General features: G+C 38.0%; 1 protein-coding gene across 1 annotated transcript in view; it reads left to right on the forward strand.

The window, feature by feature from the left end:
• Positions 1–3,362: 3,362 nt before the first annotated feature.
• Positions 3,363–23,085, forward strand: part of agrn (agrin) — a 187,808-nt gene continuing 168,085 nt past the window's right edge. The window contains exons 1-2 of the mRNA XM_015377825.1: positions 3,363–3,434; positions 4,534–4,798. Coding sequence (XP_015233311.1) covers positions 3,363–3,434; positions 4,534–4,798 — 337 coding nt within the window. The remainder of the gene's footprint in view (positions 3,435–4,533; positions 4,799–23,085) is intronic.

Consider the following 23,085-nt stretch of genomic DNA (forward strand, 5'->3'; position numbering starts at 1 on the left):
GCACTCGATACCTTCGCTTTGACAGAATCCTCCACTCCGGTGTCAGTCTTTTGTCAGTCAGCTGAGCTTGAGGCTAGTGGGAAACATTTCAGAAATAATATGGGTTGTCCTCACCTTGCTGGATTTGCTTTTTTTCTTCTTTTTTTTTTTTTCTTCTCAAGAAATACAAGCAAGGCATTATTTTTGCTGTGTTTTTTTTCTCTCTTGGAATACCTAGTATGTATTTTGAATCAAACATATTTAGATCCTTTTTTTTTTTTACCCCAATCGGAACCTCAGAGGGTTATTTTCTTGTCACACCATCAGACACCCTCTGTTTTTCTTGTACACATCTGACACAATTCGATTAAATTTCACCTCTTGTCACTCCCCTCGTATGGCTTTGTCTCTGAGCCACATGCTGACAACACACCGACACGCACCCACACATACAGGAGCGTGTGGTGTGAAGTGATGGCAGAGCAGGAGGCCGGTCATGACAAGGCCTTCTTTCTAGCACCTGGTCGCATGTAGGTGTGTGTGTGGACGTCTGAGACAGAGAGTGGTGCTTACACACTCTGAGACTCACACTGTCAGGAATACAAATGCATTCATGGGTAGCTTCACACATACACACACACACATACCTCCTTTTCCCATGATAGAAGAGAGAGTGAGCTCAGGTAGCTGTCAGCAGCTCCCCAACAGGGAACAGTGGGCAAGTCAAAAACAGCCTCCTCGCTTGTCACTCTGCACACACACACATTCACAGAGCGTGGTGAGAGAAAAAGAAGGAGATGCCTTGGGCAGACGCTGGAAAGGTTGTCTAAGCTGTGCGTGGACGGCAGCGTGAGGGCGTCTATCAGAGCGTTGGCATGTCTGTCCGAAAGAAGCCACCGAAAGCGTGCAGACGTGACGACTTCCTAACCTGTGAGCCAACGATAAGAAGCTTGGTTGGACATGTGGGTTCAGCTGTGGATAAATGTGAAGCATGCATCCGGAGAAACAAACACTGGATTCCTGCCTCTATCCAGATTTTTTTATTTTTTTGGGGGTGGGGGCTTATTTTTGTGTTCTCTGGCCCATGGAGTTCCAATCAGGTCAGCTACCTGTGAGAGCCAGCCATGTCTTTTTTACGCCCCCAGTGGTGAGGCGAAGACGTCACGCCAGCTGGCTGCCCAACAGCCCTCTGAGTGGGCGCAGAGCCACAGCAGCTGTAGCTGCCACAGCACGGGTCAATTACTCTCTAAGTTGATATTTTGTGCACACAACATCAGCACATACACAGGGGTGCGCTTCTTGTTTGCCTGCCGCGTTCGGCTGCCTCCGACAATGTTTACAGTTTCACACTCGATCAAAGCCGAGGTCTCTGTGGGAGCTTTGGGATCAAAGTCTGAAGAATTGTTACCGCCTGACTTGTGAAGGCCGGAGAGTGTTTGGCTAACCTGAATTAGCCGCTCTTTCACCATGGCTCTATGTTTACCTGGCTGGGGGGGGGGAGGATGATCGATGATTCAGAGTATCTTTACAGGTCAGAGATGAACCATCCAGAATATCTTTATAGTAGAGGGCTTCACAAAAAAAGGGTTCAGATCCTATAAACCTTTATTACACTTTGCCACATTACAGTCACACATTTTAAAGTATTTTTGTAGCATTTTAAATGACCTTATAACCTCAGTTCAATTCAATTCAGTTTATTTTTAGCACCAATTCACAGCACAAGTCATATCGAGGCACTTTACAGTTCAACCAGATCATACAGTTCAATTGATTCAAAGTTTTCTATCAAAGGAAAACCAGTTGATTGCATTGACTCATTGACTGGAAGGCAATCCCTCACACTAAGCATGCTTGTAGCGACAGTGGAGAGGAAAAACTCCCTTTTAACAGGAAGAAACCTCCAGCAGAACCAGGCTCAGTGTGAGCGGCCATCTGCCGAGGCTGACTGGGGTTCAAGGAGACATAAGGCAACTGTAAAATGCTAGTCTGACGTAGTCCTCCTCAATTCTAGTCAGAATATGAGTCTGATACTGCTCCATAGAGCTGTGATTATGGGGCGTGTTTCGAACGAACCAGGAAAAAAAATGCCTCTGCACTCAATTGGATAGACCTACAACCAATAAGAGCAACGGAGTGCGTGACGTATGTTAAGCGAGGCATAGTTGTTGTCAACAAAAATCAAAGCATGCAGTTTCACGCCTAGAATAAGAAGATGAGCCTTGATCGCGTTTCTCTGTTCCTCTTTTAAAATTAAATTGCTGTCGATATCTTCTAGAACAGACCTAATAGCAGAATCTACACACCTCAACTCTCCAGCAGCAGCCATTGTTGTTGTCACCCAAGCGCGCTTTGGTGACGTGGTTGATTACGTTACTGTTGATCATCTGTCCATCATCGTATAAAGCCCGCCCTGACAATTTGATTGGCCCGCCAGATATTGTGAGAGCATACTCGCGCTACTGTTGAGCAATGCCAGACCGAACTTCCCGACCTCGTTGTGGGCGGGACTAAGTTCGGAATGGCACCCAGGCTAGTAAAATGCGGCCCCGTCCAGGAAACACACAGCCAGGCAGACGAGCTCCGAACCTTTGATATACAGAAACATTTTTGTCCATTATGTAAAAAGAAAGAGTCTGTGTTATCATAAATCTTTAAGTCTTGCCACATGCTGTATTTTAGACTTAACATAGTTTATGTGTAGCTCCTCCAAAGTAACCAGCAATTCAGTTCTGGTGGGTTGCTGTTTTTCGGTAGCTTTGCAGCTTATCTGTACTATTTTTTTTTATAAGCTATGTCCGGAATATTCATCCCGGACCTCTGAAGCCTTTGAACAGCCCGTTTCACAAGTAATTTAACTTAAACAAAGGTAGACTTTCTGTCCAGGTGAAGGGACTTGTTCATTCTTTGCTTTGCTATGAAGAGCCAATTCACAATTTAGTAAATAAAGTGAAACCTTATATCTTTCTACCACATGATATTCCTTTTGTCCAAATTATTCCATTGTAGCTCTGGCTGTACGTTCAGGGTTTTTATCTTCTGAATGGCGAACCTTTAAATGATTCCAAGTCTTTTCCAGCCTCTAACATTTTCTTCCAGTGTTGTGAGGTTTTTCACTTTATATCTGAACAGCTTCCGTGTCCTTTAATCATAAATCCAGAGCATCTTATCCAAAATCGTTCCTTGTGTTCCTTCATGGCTTGTGGAAAACTCCACATACTGTATTGAACATGTCTGTGAGATTCTGAATCATCCAGGTCCTGGACAAGCTTGAAATGTTAAGTTTAGGCAACTGGACGTAAAGTTTTCTCTCACATATTTAACCTGATTATAGGTTAAATATGTGGAGTTATAACCAATAGGTTTCCTGTCAAAAGATTCTCATGCATGAGACTCTTGATCCGTGTAGCTCCTCCAAAGTAACCCCTTCAGTTCTGGTGGGCTGCTATGTTTCGGTAGCTTTGCTCTTTACTATTTTTTATTAAATGAGTTATAGATTCAAAGATGAATATTCCTGACCTCAGAAGCCTTTGAACAGCCTCCTTTAAACATAATGTAACTTAAACAAATGTAGACTTATTTTTCCAGGTAAAAAGACTTTGGTTCTTCTTTGCTTTATTTTGACATATCAGAGTAAAAGAGACAGAATGCACTATGATTTCAGATCTTTATTTTTATAAATGTCTAAAAATCCATTATGCTTCCACTGTTGTGTTGGTCTTGTATAAAGTGGATTTTATCTGATTGTTGTTGCAAACTGTGAAGGTATTTTTTTAAATGGAGATAAAAGATATTTTAATCAAAAGTCTTCAGAGAGTAACTTATTTGTTTTCTCAGATTTTTTTAACTTCTTTTTATTTCAAATTTATTTTTTTTATACTTATTTATCCTTTTTTTAAATTATATTTCATCATGGTGTTTTAGTTAAGAATTTTCTTTTTACAAATTTTTGTTTTTCAGATAAATTGCATTCTTTTGACACTGCGTTTTACAGATCATATTCTCTCTACTTCTAGCCGCAGGTTTTCCTGGAGTGAAGAACACTAAAACTCAGTCTGAAAAACAATAATTGGAAAAAAATATTTTTTTAATTATTGAAAGATAAAATCTGAAAATACAAAATCTGTAAAAAAAATAAATAAAAAAAATTGAAAAGAAGAAAAATCTGAGAAAGCAGCAAATTTACCTTCAGACTTATTTTTTTTTATTAAAACATTCATTTAATGATTGTATTTTTCTCAATTTTACAAAACCTGTTTTGTTATTTCACTTATCCATTTACAAAATGAGGTCTTTACTTGCAGCAACAAAGGAACAAAACTGTTTAATCTGACTTTAAATTTTAAAACATGCTGAGTTTGGCTGTTTCACTGGACAAAATCTGATAAAGTTAAAGGGCTATGAATACTGGCTGTTAACGTGTTTATTTCTGCTTTTATTCTTCCCAAAGACCAGAGTGAATATGCTCCAATAATGCTGTCTAGTTGGACATAAAGATAACATTGAAGAAATGAATTCTTTTTGGGTGCCATTGTTTTTTTATTAGGTGTTTAGTGGGGATTTATCTTTCTAATCTTCCCTTTTCTTTTGCTGTCTGATCCAGGCTGCAGAGGAAAGCTGTGTGGCTTCGGGGCGGTGTGTGAGCGGGACCCGTCCGACCCAGCCAAGGGCGAGTGCGTTTGTAAGAAATTCGAATGTCCACTCATGGTGGCTCCTGTTTGCGGCTCCGACACTTCCACCTACAGCAACGAGTGCGAGCTGGAGAAGGCTCAGTGCGAAAAACAGCGACGCATCAAGGTGCAGCGCAAAGGACCCTGCTGTAAGTACAGCCTAACCTGCCTGCTAAGAAAGTAGCAAACAAGTCTCCTGCAAACACACTAAGTGAACGTCCACTTTTCAGCAAAAAGCCTTACTTTTATAAATCACTTTTAGTCAGAAGTTTGTAAAATTTGGGATTTTTTCCCCATTTTTTTGGACAATGCATATTGCATTGTTTGTAGTTTTAGGGCAGTGAAAGTTGGCCATTGTGGGAAAGCATTGGGGGAAAAGCTTGCCACTTCCAAAGCTGAACATTTAAATATATTATATAATATGTGAATTTAATAGTCATACCACTATCTCACCATTGTTCCTTACCTACTACACTTTAATGTAAAAGTCAATCTACCTTTATATAAGCCTTCCTGATTGTACATATGTCACCTCAAATCTCTGTGTTACTCCCTTGCATTTTTTTTTTATTTCTTATTTTTATTTATTTATTTTTTATATAATTTTTTATTTTTATTTATTTTTATTCCTAATACACCTTTTCCTCCTTGTTTGCACCTTCTTTAAGTACCATGCCAATATGTGACCAGTGAGTTTTTCAGCTGTGAGATCAATAAAGCTCATCTAATCTATTCTAATATAAGCCAAATTAAAAGTTTACCTACAAAAATGCAAATCGCCAATTTAGGTGTGAGGAGTTTATTCATGTGGTGCCAATTACAAGGTGTCTATGGGCAATTTAAAAGAAAAATACATTAGATATTAGGTTCAAATCATAGTAACCTCATATAATGCAACCAGTACGGTCGTATTAAATGCATTATGTGTTTTAGCCCAAATTCAGTTTATCATTTATCTCATGAAACTCTCGCCATCAGTTTGGGGGTCCTTGTCCTAGAAAACCTTGAAGACCCCTGGTATAGGCCAATACTGCACAGCCAGGTATCGGGTATCAGGGCCAAAAAAGGGCATTGGCGCAACTCTATTATTAATCCAGAGAGTTAAATTTAAACAACTCCATTAAGTGTTGGTTTTAATATAAAATATGATCAGATTATCTTCCTTGATTCCAACCTATCTGTGATCTCTTATGTGTTCTTCAATGACAACATTAATAGAGTTTGAAGTTGTGGCTTAGGACGTACAGTATACGGTTGTCCTGCAGCTGGAGGTCCGCCGCTCTGTTGTGTCATCTAACTCACATTGGTGAAGTATTGATGGTGTTCAGAGATCCTGTTTACAGCAGCCTTGCCTCTGTCAGCGGGTCCCAGCACAGATGTGGCTACAGTGTATCAGAAATGAATAACTACCACTCTTATGTTGACGATACTCAACTATATTTGTCCATAAATCGTGATGTAAAAACGTGAATGCATGGTGTTAACTTTTGACTCTATACACTAGTATTAGATAGATTAAACTCTGATAAGTGTTCAATTTACACTAACGAGAGATTTTTTCCAAGTCTTTCACTGTATTAACTGAAAAAAAAAACACTTTTAAAATCTCATTCTAGTGGGGACCAATATAGACACTTAAATAGTGTTGAATTAACTTGCTAGGAGTTAAATTAACTCTTCGGAATTTGCAATGTAGGTGTAGAGATGAATAAAAGATTAGGCCCCAAAAAAGCCAAAGCTACTTAGCAAAAAGGAAGGATTCGATCGTTCCTTGTTTTCATGGTTCCTGCCTCCCAAACAAAAACAGGGAGGAGTCTAACTGGAAGGTCTGCTTTAATTTTATATAGTGGGGGTTGATTTATCTTCTCAAATTATCTAAATGAGACAGATCCATTTTTTTTAATATATATAAATAGAAAAGATCGATTCTAAGCAGTTAGATATAAAGCCAGTAATCTGCTGTGAGACTTAATGTATAAGCTCTTAAGCATGGATGGGTAAGTGGCTTAAAGCATGCTGCATGTGCTCCAGGCTTGGAGGTCCCATTTTAAAAGGCAAACTGGAACGACCACTTCTTCAAACTGAAAGCTAAAATTCTCTTAAGTGACACCAAATTGTTTAATATGGTCAACTAAATGGATTTCCCTTCTCTGCTGTAATGCAACAAGCTTCGCGTTTTACCCAAAATGATAAAAGCCCATCCTTGCGATGTTCTTTCTGTTGTCCTTTCAGTATGGCTGCACTGCTGATGCTTAAACACCACCTGCAGCCTGAGCAGCCTGACGCTGGTGTGCATTGGTTATCTTTAGCAGAGCTCATCCAACCCCAGGGCTCCAAGCAGCAGATCCCTGCCAAAGCTGAAGCACTGCAGCAACCTCAGTAATAACTACAGTGTTTTGTCAGCATTGTGCCTTCCTGTCAGTGTGGCCCCACCGCTAATTCCTGGGGTCTGATTACATGGCAGGCCTGAACCTGGCACTAATAACAATCTTGGTGACTGCCCACAAAAGGCGGATGGCAAATAACTAGACAGAACAGATACAGAGAGGCTAGCAGAAACAGTAGGTGCAGCAGAAAAGGATGAACAAAAGCCCTTCAGAAGTTGGTGGGAGTGATTTGAAAAAAGGAAAAAAGGGAATGCCAGAGCAGCCGAGGAAACAACTGAGTGATTGAGGTGAACAAATTCAAGGAGCAGCAGAAAACCAGAGAGAAGCTGGTGGATTAATGATGGTTTATGGGGTTTTGAGGCCATTGAGAAAAACCTTAATTATCTCTTTTAACAAAAGGAGACATTCTGGCAGGTAGAAAAAAGGAACAAATAACAAAATAACAATACTGATTGTAGTATTATTTAAAACAAAAATCAAGTGGGACTTGATTGCGTCAAAGTAATTAATTCTGGTTATAAAATATTTTCCTATTTATGTATTTAAGCTCTTTTTATTAGTTGCTTTGCAGTAAAGCACCTTTTATTATTATTATTTTAACTTTTTTCCAGTACATTAATGTTTTAAACACGGGTGTTAAAAAATGTATATTTTGTTGCTACACAAAGGACTCATTTTTAAACTACCAAACGTTTTGCCTTCTCTTTAATCTAATATTAAATAGAGACTTTTACTGAGGAGCAGACTTTTGGTGTCCCAAATCTGCTTTAAATAAATTTTTCGTTCCTTCTAAGCCCGTGATTTACTTGTAAAAATGGAAATATGAAAAAGTCCTTTTTAAGTTTTGTATCTACAACGATTTATACATCCATTTCTTACTAAATGCCTGACCATTTTAATTTATTTTATTGAAATATTTAATGAAAAGTTGTTTTTTTTAGTAGTTAGAAAAAAAGATCCACATAATTTTATTATTTCTTTCAGGCAGTTTATATATTATATACATTAAGCTCACTTTGTCGACTCTTTGTCAAACCTTAAACATGCTAGGATTAAATTTTTTACTCTGCAAACAAGGTGTTTAAGTTCCTTAAAGCTATAAATGTATTTATTTAAAAGATTTTCTTAGCTTTTTTACTCAAATACAGCCAGGGTTTTACAACAGAGGGACGTGGCAGTCCTTAACCCTCTTATAAGCAAAATTATCTGCTATAGTTTGGATTTTTTTCAGATAAAGTATTTTTTAAAGAATCATAGTGATTTATTGGTTCAGCCCCTTTAACCATGAACACTTGAACACTCAGCATCTTTTTACAGGGCAATAAGAATTTAAAAAGTAGAATAAAAAAGAAAAAAGCCCAAACCCCTTCTGCACTGATTTGATGGTAATAATAGGTTTATAGGGAACTCCAATTACAAACGGACCCTCAGAAAACTGCTGTGTAGTTAAAAAAAAATCATTCAATTTTCTTACAATTAAATCTTTTAAGCATGTGAATGAGAGCAGATGTTTTGGGTATGTAGACATAATGAAATAGAGGTTTTGTGAGCAAAGGCAACAGAAGATTGTAACCAAAATATATTGTTGAATAATCTGCTAACATCTAAATGACGTCATAACCTTTTACTTCCATTAAGAAAACATGATTAATACGCTAGTTCATAATGTTTATGTAGTGAAAGATAAACATTAATTAATTTATGTTAACCTGATTGAAGTACATACAGTAAGGCCCTGGTATTTAATGATAGTGAAAAGAAAATAGAATAGAATAAAACAGAATAAAATAGAGTACCAAATCCCTTGATTGTCCCACAATAGGGGAATTCTGGTGTTACAGCAGCAAAAGATTATAGCTAAAGTGGTCATATAAATGTGGACCTTAGAAAAGTGTATAAAAATAACAGAATAGTGAAGAGTTAAAAAATAAAAAATAAAAAAAAAATAAAATACTCTACTGTAAAAAGCAAGTGGCTTTCACATTTAATTTGCCCAGAAACAATTTTTACTTGCCCAATATAATGTTTGATAAATATAGTTCCTAATATTAATTTTTGTATATATCTCAATGAAACATGTTTGTTTTTAAATGTTTTTTTTGTAATTCAGTAAGTTTCCAGGTTTCTGGTGTGTATATGCATGCGTCAGATAATGAACTCAAGCCTACATTACCGTGTTAACACGCTTTTCAACCCTTCCTGCACATTCTTTTCAAACTAAACTTTGCTTTAAACTGTTGTGTGTTTGGAAAAATATACATTGTAATGTTAAAAATCAAAAAAAAACTTGACAGGTTAAAAACTTACACTACTACTACTCACCAATTTAACATGTTTAGCTCTATAACATTTACATGCACCACTCCAATGTCTAAGAGAAAAATATTTTATGAACATTTTTTAATGTATGACCACTGTACAGAAGAAATATTTACACTGTGTGCATACAATTATTATTATTATTTTCCTAATCCCTGACTGATGATTTTTAATCTAGCGTGTATTATAGTATAGATTAAATTCATCATCCAGCAGCTGCTCTGCAGAATTCTCTCCCCAAGAGCTGAATCACGCCATCTATCACGGGGGCTTTTTTAAATCACGCGAGAATGTGTACAAAACAACCAAAATGGCGCCAGCAACACTTGTGGGTCGTTTTCAGCGAATGTCGATGATTTTAATTGCGATCATTTTTATTGCGATCATTTTTATTGCGATCATTGCACTTGCCCGCCGGGCAAATGCAATGAAATTTGTACTCTCCCGACAATAAAAACTACTTGCCCCGGGCGATCGGGCGATGGTTAACATCGAGCCCTGTGCATGTATGGACCTGTCACTGACAGTCAATTAGCTATTTACCCCTTTTTTAACTCTAGTAGACTGAGGTACCAAGAGGAAATAGGTTTTATTGTCTTTTTGACCACCTACTGTAGTAAAGACCAAACTGAATGTTGTCCTGTTCCAGTAACCAGACATTTTCTATGTGGATCTTAGATTGAAATGCTGTTGATCATTTTAACAAATCATGTGTTTTACAGAAAAAAATACACATTTTGAAGATACGCTTGTAATGTAAGCAGAGCCTAGCAAAGGTAAGAACTAAAGCTGGTAAACGAAGTTCTCTGTCATCTTGGCAAAGCCCTACATTGCCGTCTATAAAGTAATTATTTTTATCATTTCCCAAACTTTTCAACCACAACATAATAATAGGGGAGAAAAGGAATAATTAGGTTAAAAGCCATGCTGACCTTCCTTCCATCACGGTGTAATGGGAAATGTCACCTTTCAATTAGATTGTCAAAATAAGACACCTGAAGCCTTGACTTTCCTGAAACTCCTCCTGGCACCATGTTGGAAACATCTTTAAAAATAAAACCAATAAGTTTGGCATTAAATATATTTTTGAATAGACCTTCAAAGGTAATTCAACAACAAAACCTATTATTTTTTAACTCCGTTAATAGCATTTTTATTTTTTGAAGAACTAGATAAGACTTACCTATTCCTAATTCGCAGTGTTCCCATTATCTCAAAAATGAACAAATAATGTTTTCAATGTAATATAAAAGCAGCAGAGTTTTATTTTTTTGTTTCCCTATGAAGGGTGGAAAGATAAGAGCCGTCTGAGAGCATCAGAAGTGCTGTTATCAAAAACATAATTATTACCAAGGCTAAACCAAATCTTAGTGCTCAGATAAAAAGCCCAGATAAGAGAAGTTTGAGGACTGTTAAAAAAACAAAAAAAACTTTGACAACATAAAAACAACAGCAAAAAAAGACAAATAAGGATCCTGGGATTGACCTGGAACGTGCTGGAGAGATAGCCTCAGGCTTTAATATACACTAAACCTACAGAAGCACTAATGTTTACCTAAGCTTTTATCAGTAAGCCTGCACCTGTCTGAGATATGATGTTCAATGGTCTGAGGAAACTGAAGAGGAGCTCCTCCAGGATGCAGTGCATCAGTTTATTTGCTCTTTGTGAAGTGGAATGAAAACCTTGCATGCACTCCAACATGGCGGGGATTGTTCCCTCTTGCTGTGGGTCTGCTTTTTTCCTTTTGCACATAAAAAAAAAACTGTTTGAGTCCAAGTTATTGAGGACTTCTGCAAATTACAAAGACATGTCCAAAAGCTCAAAGGAATCAACTGTTGAAAGCAGCCCAGCAACATGTCCTGAATCTCTCTGAAAACCTTTGCAGGGAGCCAAAGTCTGCTGCGTCAGATACAGTTCTGACACACCAAAGACAGTTGGATGTCAAAAGAGTAAGAGAGAGGGAGAAACTTTAGCATCCAAGCACCAGAAACTTTTGACATTGACAACATTGACAGCTTCTATGCTAAATTTAGAGTATCTTCAACCATAGTCCCCACCATACATGTTCATTTGTTTTGTTTTTTGTTACTTTTTTATACTTATGCTTTTTTATGGTTGTTTCCAACTTATTTCATACACCTTTTTATTCAACATGGATCAAATACAGTAGTAGCAAATTAAAATGTCCCCACCTCCCTTGATGGGCCCTTGGTTGGTCCCCTACAATTAATTTTTCAACATCTTATATTCTTTTTGTCATGATTTGTGGACATTAAGATCTAAAGAGAAGCGTCATCTCCTGGTCAGACCCTGTAATTCAGTGAAAGGGTTGAGTTAGAGTAAAAAAATATGCATGCCCAGGAGAAGGAGGGGGTTACTCCAGTGGCTGGAAGTTGGAGGGGATTTTGCTGGGAGTTGCAGGGAAGTGGGCTGACATTAGGCTGGCGTTTGACTGGGAAGGGCCATTTTTAAATGGCTGCTACTGTATCTGTTCAGGGTTGGAGATACACCTGAAGCCAGGCTTCATGCTAAGTTACATTATCAAAATAGCATTTAAACTTTGACCTGCTGGCTAAACTACTCTGTATAAACTACTCTATATATTATAAAGAAATAAAGAAGATCCTTATCAGGGATTAGCTACAATATATTTGTTCCTCATCTTCTGTTTATTCTGTTATTAACTAAATCAAGAAAGCTTCAGCTTAGGGTTTAACTGAAACATGGTTGAGGCAAAGTTAAACAATGACACATAGAAAATAGACATTAGTCTCATTATTTCTAATTATCTCTACAAATATACAGAAAAAAAAAGTTATATTATTTTTGAATACTCAAAGATAAAATACACTTTTGAAGCTCGCCTACAGCTTCTTTATATAAACAGTGAAAAACACCATGAAAGTCCTTTAGAAAGATGTCCTGGTGTACTTTATTTGCTGTATTATCACCTTTACCATAATGTCAGCAAAGTTACTCTAAATCTGCCGACCCACAATGGTTTTAGGTGGTCAACTTCCACTTTTATGACATCATTTATAAAAAGATATTTCATCAACTGAAAGCAAAAACAAATGTGTGCTGAAGTACTTTTCCACAACACTCCATGTTTTATAGAGCTTAAATGACAATTTTTTTGTTTAAAATGCAGCTCATAAAATGCAGCTCATAAAAAAAAAGAAATTCATTTACAGGGTTTAACCTCGTTTTGCAGATAGAGAAAACAGATTTTCTCATTGGGCCCTTTACCGGGTTTAAGGGCGCGAGTAAAGTGAAATGAGATTCATTTTTTTCTCTTTTAAAATAGGGGACGTGGTTGTAGTGATGTAGCGTTAGACTGTAGGTATAATCAATGTCATCTGTGTGATTATTTTCAAGGTATTTAAAGGATACAGAATATTAAATAAATTGGTAAATATTGGCTATTATTATAAGTGTGTATCAGGTTAAAAATGCCTTGGATTTAATGCACATAAAAAACATAAAACATATTTTTCATCACTTGACGAGTTGATTACCGTAAAAGCCAACTGGTTTTAAAAATTGACTGTATCTAGCATTTTAACTGCTGTATTTCTGCTATTAATCAGGATATAATATTTATCTTTAAGTCAAACTGATATTTCTCCAGTGCAGGAAAACCTTTTTCCATTCTGCAGTCATTTTCCTACTGGTCCTTTTCTGGCAGAGTCATTATCAGGTGCCTGGAAACCAGTTAGGCAGCTGTCAGCTTGGTTCACTTCTCTTTGCATTTGTTGTAACAGCTGAATGGAAAGCTTTCACATACTGTATGTCTATTGACAGGTTTTTGGAAGTGCAGCCAACCAGAGACCCAGTGGATGTAGCTCTATAGCGGGTGGAAAGGTTCAGCCTAGCTGCACGCTGTAATTTAACATTCATCGGCCTTTATGTTATTTATGTTTTCTTTTGGCTGAAGTCAAGGATATTTGGATTTCTTTTCTGTGCAAAAAAAACAGAGAATGGTAAAGGTCTGTATGTCTCTATACACAAACACACACACAGAATCTTTGTGTGCAACAAAAGGAAGTGATAGAAATCATCGGAAGCAAATTGACAGGGTATTATTCTCTCTTCGCCAACAATGAATTTGGCCAGCGTATAAGAACTGACTGAGACTGCTGAGGCTTGTGAAGCAAAAGAAAAGGGAAATATGGGGAAAAGGAAGAGAAAGACACAATGTAAAAGGAGAGAGATGAGGGAATGGAAGAGCTTTTACCTTTAGGAACGTGTGGGTGGTTGGGTTGGACCCATGTTTTTGTACAAAGTCTTGTTCAGCTCAGTCGATTTAAATGGTGTGCCTAAATTTTAGTGAGTGATTTTACTGCAAGCTTGAGAAGCCGTCATGTCTAATTCAGATTAGTTCTGGATTCCTTATATAGCATTTAGGAGTACAGGTGCAAAGCAGGCTTTCTTACTGATTATCACCGTTAGTGTCAAAGTTACAGCTTTTGGTTATTGCTGCAGTAGTAGCCATTGAAAATATCCCCACTTCCCTTGGCTGGTCCCCTACAATACCTTTTTAAACATCAATCTTTGTACTAAAATATTCTTTCTGTCTTGATTTGTGGATATTAGGATCTAAAGAGAGGCGCCTTCTCCTGGTCAGACCCTGTAATTCAGTGAAAGGGTAGAGTGGAAAATATGTACGCCCAGGAGAAGGAGGGGGGTCACTCCAGGGGCTTGAAGTTGGAGGGGATATTGCTGGGAGTTGCAGGGAAGTGGGCTGCCATTCGGCTGGCGTTTGACTGGGAGGGGCCATTTTGAATGGCTGCTACTGTAAATAAACAAGTAACAATTAGGACCAACAATGTGTTCCAGAAATGATTCAATATGGGTGTGTGAAAAAGTTCAGTCTAGGCAACTGGACGTCAAGTTTTCCAGGAGACATTCCAAGAGGCTTCTTCAGTTCTAACTGGTGGTGGGGGGCTCTGAGATTAATATAATGTAGGTCTAACAAAGAATTGGGAGGGCAAAAGGTTATCTGCTGTTTTCTTTCTGATTGGTTTAGTTTGTTGATTAAATCCTTCCTTTAACACTCTGCGTCTGCACTGGTCCTGTTGCCTCAACTTCTGTAAACTATGAAATGTTTGATGAATTGGAGTGGAAGGGCGAGAAGACTTCCTGATCTAAGGCACATATATTGGAACAGATTAAATGACTAGAAAATGAGGGAATCCCTTCATTTATAGAGCTAGATTACCAGTTTAAATAGAGCATACTTTAGTTAACTGTTTTTTGTTTTCTAGCGGTTTGTTGTCATTACAGTGTCGGAAGTACAGAGCAACATAATGAAATCTGCATTTAACCCGTTCCCTATGGGAGCAGTGGGCTTTCATTGTGCAGCGCCTGGGGAGCGGTGTGGGGTTAAGGGTCTTTGCTCAGGGAGCCAGAGTGGCAGACTGTGGGAGTGGGGCTTGAACGGACAACCTCTGGATTCCAAGAACAATGCCATGACCACTAGGCCGCCACTCCCCTGATAAACGTATTAACCCCTTTCAGCAATCCCTTCATCTGTAGCTTCTTAGACCAGTTCTACAACGTCTATCTGTTTGTCCATTTTTCTTTTATACTCTATGATTTACCTATTGCAACAGAATAGCTGCAGTGATATAGAAATCTGAGTTTGTGTTATTTCTATAGGTCAAATGAGGTTTTTGTTGGAGAAAAGATTAAAGGGTGGCTCATGGGACTTGGTTTTAAACACTTTAAACTGGAGGTCGTCAACAGGTGGTCTGCAACCCCTAGGGGGTCCACGGAGGTAATGGGGGTTGCGAAAGTTTTGGTTGATTAGACTTTTTTATATTCCCCCCTGCAGTTTTTTCCACTAATTGAAATATCTTAAAATCCACATTAACATGAATTCAACACACTGTAGTAAACAGATAAATGGAGGCAGAAGATGTCTTTCAGTCATCAATGCACACATTCAGCAACACACAGGAGCTCTTTCTAGCTGGGCACCGTTTCATTCACAACACCTGTCCCATCAACCAGGAATCAGAATCAGAAATACTTTAATAATCCCAGGGAGAAATTACTTTTGTTACATTACTTCATCTTTAATGGAGTGACTATAGGATTAGTTTGATATAAAACAATTTCAAACAATATATATATATATAATTAAGGGGTCCCTGCTCCATCTCGCCATCAGTTTGGGGGTCCTTGGCCTGGAAAAAACGTTGAAGACCCCTGCTTTAAATCCTTTTGTTTCTTTAAAAACTAACCCTGTGTGCTAACTCAAACACTGTTATACCTCATTTGACCTTTTAGTTGCAGGAAATATATAGAGAAAGGTCAGAACTGTTGAGTGACTAATATCTGCTGTCGAACCCTTTTATTTAAAAAAAAAAACGAACAACAAAAACATTGTTTTATTCTTTTGATTGGAAAGCTTTTTTTTTTTTTTTTTTTTAATGGATGACACAACATGGCTGTAAAGTGTTCTAGCAGCCGGGCTGTGGGCTTGACATTTAAAATGAGCAGTGAAAATTGAATTCTTCGGAAACAATGAGAAATGATCCCGGATGATTGGACCGTTTTGCTCACAGAGAGAGGTGTATTATTTTTCAAGGTAATGAACAGAGAAGAGCCTTAATCAGACAGGATTTAAACAAACCGCCTGTGGTTAGGCAAACTTATTTGCTGGAGAAACACAAGGCAAACGTTGAAACCATTTGTCACATTTCGAATTTAGCCTTTAAAGACAAATTTTCCAAGTCGGACATTGAAACCTTTTCCATATTCTCCTTTTCCTGACTCCTGGTTCTCTGTATCGTTTGGCCGATCAAATAATCCCCCGTTTGGCACCTGGTCTTATAGCCGAACCGGCTAATAAGACATTTAAGGTAATAGTGTAAGTTCCCACCTGAGGACAGGGCAAAATGACTCACATGTTGTCGGGCTATTGCTGCTTTCTCTCGGAGCGCTGCTCTAATATTCATAACCTTTCCCTTTATGGCTCTAAGTAGCTGCAGTCCAGCTTCTCATTATCTTTCTCTTTTTTTCTAGAAGAATGATTTGGGATCTGTAGGGGGTAGGGTTTCCGGCGGTCAAGCAGCCAGGCGGTGAGCTCATAATGGGCTAAGATATTATCAAAATTAAAAAGAGAAGCTGCGATTTAATTGGCCCAGCAGGACCGCTTAATAGCAACGTAACGCCACAGGACAGAAATAAGCTTAAAGAAGGATGAAGAAGTGTGTGCAGCGGAGAGACAGAAGACATTCGGACAAATGTGTGCCCATGGAACGTGTTTGGACATGCAGAGTCTAAAATCAGCTGGGGACTTTGCATCATGGTGGCCCTCCTAATATTGAACTTGGAGCAGATTTATACACTCTTCTTCCCAGAGCGAGCCCCCAGAAGAGCTGCAGAACTCATCTCATACAGGCACTCTTGTGGAACATGAAGTTTTTCTTACTTCTGCGCCTTTTTCAACGTTTTCTTCTAGATGAGTTCAACAACTTATATAAAAAAGCAGCGTGTGTGTGTGTGTAGGGGTTGGTGTGTGTGTGTGTGTGTAAGGGGACGGGGGTTTGAAAGAGTGATCAATAAGGATTGATTTTGTGAGTCTGCCGCTGCACATGTGGGTTCTTGAGAGCTCCTCGACCGTCTGTCTACTTTTCCCTGTGCTTTAGAAAGGTTTTATCTCCAGTGCTTAGACACCCTCTTTGTGTGTCCTCACAGTGAGAGCAGAAAGGTATCAGCACTCCAAAAAGACTCCAGCACACTGCAGGCAGTCAGGCCCAACAGGATGAAAAGAACTATTCCTTATTTACTACACATATAGAGCTGTTCATGGAAAGCCGTAATACTTGGAGGGACATTTTAAATATCATCATCGTAGAAAAATGTTGGAACAAAAAGAGGAATTTTGATTTTATTTGGTTTCTCTCTTCTGATTACAGTATAAAGAACCCACGATTACGAATACTTAGATTCAAAGGAGTTCCTCCTAATTAATTGATAATATTCACTTTAAAGGAATTTATGTTAGTGTTACGGTGTTACCTTGATCCACTAGACAACACTACTGTTCATTCTTAAGCAGGGACTTACTTGTATTTGCAAGAGAAGTAATGCCAGGGGGAGGCATGCCAGAGCAGAATCCAGGTTTGGGATTATTTACACTCTTTAAGGGCAACAGGAATGCAAAATTCACATTATGCTATTTTATTTCTATATATGAACACCCAATAAACTCCTTAAATTATCACCTAAATACCCCTCATTTAATTTAAAAACCTGTTGCTCGCAGCACAAAGTCTTTCCAAGCACTGAAGGCAGAATTACGGTAAAAAAGTAGATTGATATCAGAATTACCATCCATTTCATTGAAACAAAGCAGCAAATGGTTTGACAGTACAGTATGTCGGAGCAACATGTCTGCCTGTCTTTTAATGATAGTTTGCATCTCTGATCTGATCAGGTGTTTAACAAAATGTATTCTTCTTATTATTCAGCAGACTAAAATATTCCTGTTTATTATATCTTTTAAATATGTCTGTTTAATAATGTGCAAAATAAATGTTTTTGTCATCATTTAATACAGCTTGCATAAGTTTTAATATAATAATGTGCATTTTTTTATTAGGCATATTGGTAGAAAAATATATATATACTTATACAGTAGGTCCTTTGAAAACTCTGTTCTCTGTTTTTCAAGAGAATCAATTAATTGTTAGTAGATAAGTAGATAAGATAAGATCAGTCAGCTTGAGGCTGATCTTACCAGTCACTTTAATCTTGATAGCTTCTGCAGGTTTCTGCAGCAAACTGTACAAAGACCAGAACACTTCCAACCAAGATGTGTTTTAATTGGTTTTCAGCGGACAGTAGAAGCAGTAACAGCCCAGAAGCATTGCTGCAGAACCCATCCATCCAGGCAATGTGCTTTGTCCAACTTCCAACTGGAAAACGATTCAGGAATATTACAGAAAAAGCAGCTAGAATCAGAAATTTAATGACTCTTTTAACAAAAGCTGCATTTTATCTAAATATGGCGTGCCCTATACATGAGAGTCGGTGTCTCGGCCCAATGTCCTTATGGTGACAAAATGACAAAAAACTCACTGGAGGCTGTTTGTTTGGTCTTTGGCTTATTTTCTACTAACTGTCACTCCATTCTCAGCAGAACGGCAACTTTGTTTAACCACTGGCTTTGTGTCCATTTGCCCACTCACCAGTCCACACAACTCTGAATACACATACCCAATCAGTGTGGATCAGTTATAGAGATAAAGATGCTCAAATCAGTTCTTTCCTTCAATTTGGCTGCATATTACTTCCTCTGAGATTTTCTATTATCTGCTATTTTCTCAGATTGTGGCTCAGATTTTCTTTGTGATGAAAGATAACATGATGACCATCTCTTCCTGTATAAAATCAGGAGATTTTAAAAGGTAACATCCCCAAAACTGTCATGATTGTGGTTCTGGAAGGCATCTTCCTTGATAGCTGCTGTCTGAAAGGAAACGACTAAAACAAGAAAAAAATGGCCTGAATCATCCCGGTACAAAAAAGCTTTAAACTCACAAGATGAGGTAGTGACACAACAGTTTCACAGGGAAAGTATTTCATATAAAAAAAAAACTAGATAATTTGTTATCAGCATTGTATTATAGAGGGTTTGTTTGCATATATGACAGATAACATGTAGTATTCCTGCACCAACAAGGGGATTTTCATAGATAAACATTAGCTTACAGCGGATGATCAGCGGGGAGACTCTAAATATATGTCAGAGAAAATGAGTGAGAAAAAGATGAAGAAATCCCAGAAATCTTGATATAGAAACAATAACATTTAGCAGCTAAAATCAGGTCAGGATTTCTTGTGCAAGGAGTTGGTAACAATATTTTGTACAGTAAAGCATGCATACATTAACACCTGCAAGTTTCCTTCTAAGTATTTTCATCATGGATGACAGTTATGGCTTTAAAACCTGCATAATTTTTGCTTTTCATCCATTTACTGATGCTTTCTTTACATAAATAACAGAACATTTAAGAGTGGTAAATGAAACTCATCAAGGTGTCAGGATTTGGTGTTGGTTTGAGGACCCAAATGCAGAGGCAAGTAGGCAGAGGTGAATTTAGGTGGGTTTAATGATGTTCACAGGAACTGAGGCAGGAATCAAAAATCCAACAGAAAATAACAAACGCACCAGAACCAAGGAGACATCAGGGGAAAACCAAAACTCTAGGAGCCAGGGAGAGACGAGGAAAGCAGGCAGACGTTAGACGATTATCCAGCAAACAGGAACTGAAGAGGGAGGGCTTTTAAAAGGGACAGAGACAAAGAGAGGGCTAACGAGGGGATTGAAAACAGGTGAGGGCAGAACAGAAAACAGAGCAAGCGAAAGAGGACACAAGAGGGCAGCAGAGGACAACAAATGGAAAACCAAGAAAAACAGGAACTAACAAACCAAGACTCTGGCACAAGGATTCTTTCCAAGTTGAAATTTTAAAGAACCAAAAGAAGAAGTGACCTCAGTTTGCTACTCCCAGTTGTGCTATTTGTCTTTTGTCTTGTTAAGGTGCTGAGGCTGGGCTGGGTAAAGCCCTGACTGATCCCCCCATAGAGCTCAAAGCTGAGTGGAACCAGAGGTTTCACAGCCTTCTGAGGCTGGAGAGGCGATCAAAGCCAGCCTGCTTCATTCCTTCTCTCCCTCTGTGTATCCCACCGCGCTCTACTGCTTCACGTTTGCCTCATGCTCTGACATTATCTTTTGTTACGACGGTGACAAGTCAGGTTGACACTTGTGACAACAGAGCATCGGTGATAGCTTCATACTCTTTAGAAGGCTTCTTTACTTTGCAAGAGAGGGAAAAAAAACAGACAGAGGTCATCTCTGCCTTCAGATACTTTTCTCTTCATTTCTTTTATTTTTCTGCGCTCCGCTGCTCCTCCTGCCCACCTTTCCACTGCTGTATTTCCTTTTCTTTCATGCTTTATATATTCCTGGAACTTCTTTCTTCGTTGATTTCTATTTATTCCATGTTTTAATCTTTTTCTCTTGGTTTCATTTTGCTATAAATATATATGACAGATAACTTCATCTAATTTGGATGTTTTATGTGAAAAACCAAAAAAGCTTCTTTCTCCACTTTAAAAGTGGAGAAAGAAGGAAAATATATGAAGAGTTTAAACAAAGAATTTCCTCTAAGGGTGTGGAAATAGTGGCTGTGCATTTGAATTCAGCCGCTCCTGAATCCCTGAGTCAATACTGAGCAGAGCCACATCTCTATGGAGTTATGGCCGAAATTATTTGGAGATAGACTGCATCTCCACCCGCTCTGCAAAACCTAGAGACTCAAATATTTGCATATTGTGTTTTTGCCAAGTGACTCAACCTCAGTCAGATTGGATGAGGTGCGTGTCTGAAGAAAAAAAAAACATCTTGCCAAGAATTTCTAGACTTTGGATCCTTCTAACACATGAATAGGATTTTATCTACACTAAGACTGAAACAAGTGATGGATTATTAGAATTGCACCTAGTTTAGAAATTCAAAACAGTTACCGGTAACTGGAATAGGGGCGAGTAGGGACAGCTACAATATTGTTGATTTAACCAATAATCATCTTACTGACACATCCCATCATCCCTTCAGGGAAAACTGAACCAGTCTGCCATTTTTAATTAATTTAGTGCAACACTAGATTGATTTAAATCTTGCACCGTGTCCCTTTAAAGATGTCAGTTAGGGCCATAGGGGGGCAGTTGGAATGCATTGTTTCACCTGACCTTGATGGGGAAGATGTGGCAAATAAATACAAGTCAACATAATGAATGAAGTAGAAAAAATCTTTTAAATATCCACCTCATTTTGGGAAATTCTCGCTTATATTGCATACCCAAATGGAAAAGCAAATAACTTAGGAACTTTAAGCCCAAATTACATGTGTGACACATGATTTGAAAGCTAACACCTTCTAGTTTCTGAATATATACATGAAAATTGGGTGAGTAAAATACCCACGCTACATTAGTTCAAACATGACTCAAAGTTGTTTATTTCATTCACGAAAAATAATAGGTCTTTTTTGAACAGCAGTAATAAAGACATGCTTGCTTGTTGTGGCTGCTTTGTAATGTTTACATTTTGAAATGCTGCTATATCCGTGTTAAAATGAACTCAGTGGTTTAATTGTGGAGAATCTAAGCTTTCCAACGATGTCTATCATTTCTATATTGGTTAATATTTTACCAGTTTAATGTTCATGCAGTTATTAGTTATAAACACTTTAAATCGGTGGGTTTGGAGAGTCAGTTGTCCAATTATTTAACATCAAACAGATCATTATGGACTTAACCAAAGTTAAACGATACCCTTTGTCTTCTCTTCGTTCTTTTTTTCCAGTATTCCATGAGGCAGGAAAGGAACAGACAGTCATGTGCTTTTATTATATCTGCCTTTGGTATTAAATATGTTTTAGTTTTGTCTCCATGTCTGCATCTTTAAATCCTTTTCCCACCATCTCAGGTTTATTCCCATGACATCTATACATTCTAATGAATTCTTCTAAAATACCAAGATCAGTTTTTTAAGGTGAATGGTAATGCAACATGAAAACTTACAGTGTGCAACAGACATTACCCAAAATAGTTGAATGGACAAAAAGTAATAAAAAAGAGTTTTATATGTTAATAAATTGCCCCTTGTGCCTTTGACCAACTCTGTTCCACTACAGGTTACTTTCTTTAGACCAACCTTCTAATCTTTGACATTAAATGGTTAATTAAGAAACAGATGGGAGTTTATTGTTTTTAAAAATTGTCATTCTAATTAAAATATTAGCCCCTACTAAATAAAACATTGAATTTACTCGACAAACAACCCACTAAGAGCAACAATAATAAAGTTACATTATTCAAAACACTTGGTTTTAGCTTCAAATTGGTAAGATTCTGCATAAAAAACTCATAAAACCTTTTTTTTCAAAGATTAATAAAAAAAAATAGTTAAACAATAACTTGATTTTATATATTAATCAATGCAAGCAGCCCTGATCAGCTTTCCAGCTTGGAAGTGAACCTTTGTCCCCATTTTAAATGTTTTGCAGCCTCTAACAGTTTCCCTTCAATATTGTCCTCTATCTGGATCCAGAGACCTTTCCATGAGCATTCCCACAGCATGATGCTGCCACCACCATGTGTCAGCTAGGAGATGTCATTTATCAAGGTGATATGCATCATTAGTTGTCCTCCAGTTGTAGAGTTTTGCCCCCAGATGAAATGTGTTCTTCAGCATATCTGCTGAGGTCGTCCCCTGCATTGGGAGGTGCAGGCAAAACCTCTGATGAACTCATTATAAACAACTTTGTGGATTTTATTTAGGAGTGTCAGCGTAAAGACGGGCTGCATGGCTAGTGTGCAGTATTCCACTACTTGATGTTGGCCCATAACCTAAAATCTCAGTAAAACATTGATGCTTGGTCGCAATATGACAATATGACTCAGGATTTGGTGTTGGTTTGAGGACCCAAATGCAGAGGCAAGTAGGCAGAGGTGAATTTAGGTGGGTTTAATGAGTTTTACAGGAACTGAGGCAGGAATAAAAAATCCAACAGAAATAACAGACGAACCAGAACCAGGGAGACATCAGGGGAAAACCAAACTCTAGGAGCCAGGGAGAGACGAGGTACGCAGACAGACATTAGACGAGGATCCAGCAAACAGGAACTGATGAGGCAGGGCTTTCAAA

The sequence above is a fragment of the Cyprinodon variegatus genome, unplaced genomic scaffold (genome assembly GCF_000732505.1).
Source record: "Cyprinodon variegatus isolate N-32 unplaced genomic scaffold, C_variegatus-1.0 Scaffold159, whole genome shotgun sequence".
NCBI classification, from domain to species: domain Eukaryota; kingdom Metazoa; phylum Chordata; class Actinopteri; order Cyprinodontiformes; family Cyprinodontidae; genus Cyprinodon; species Cyprinodon variegatus.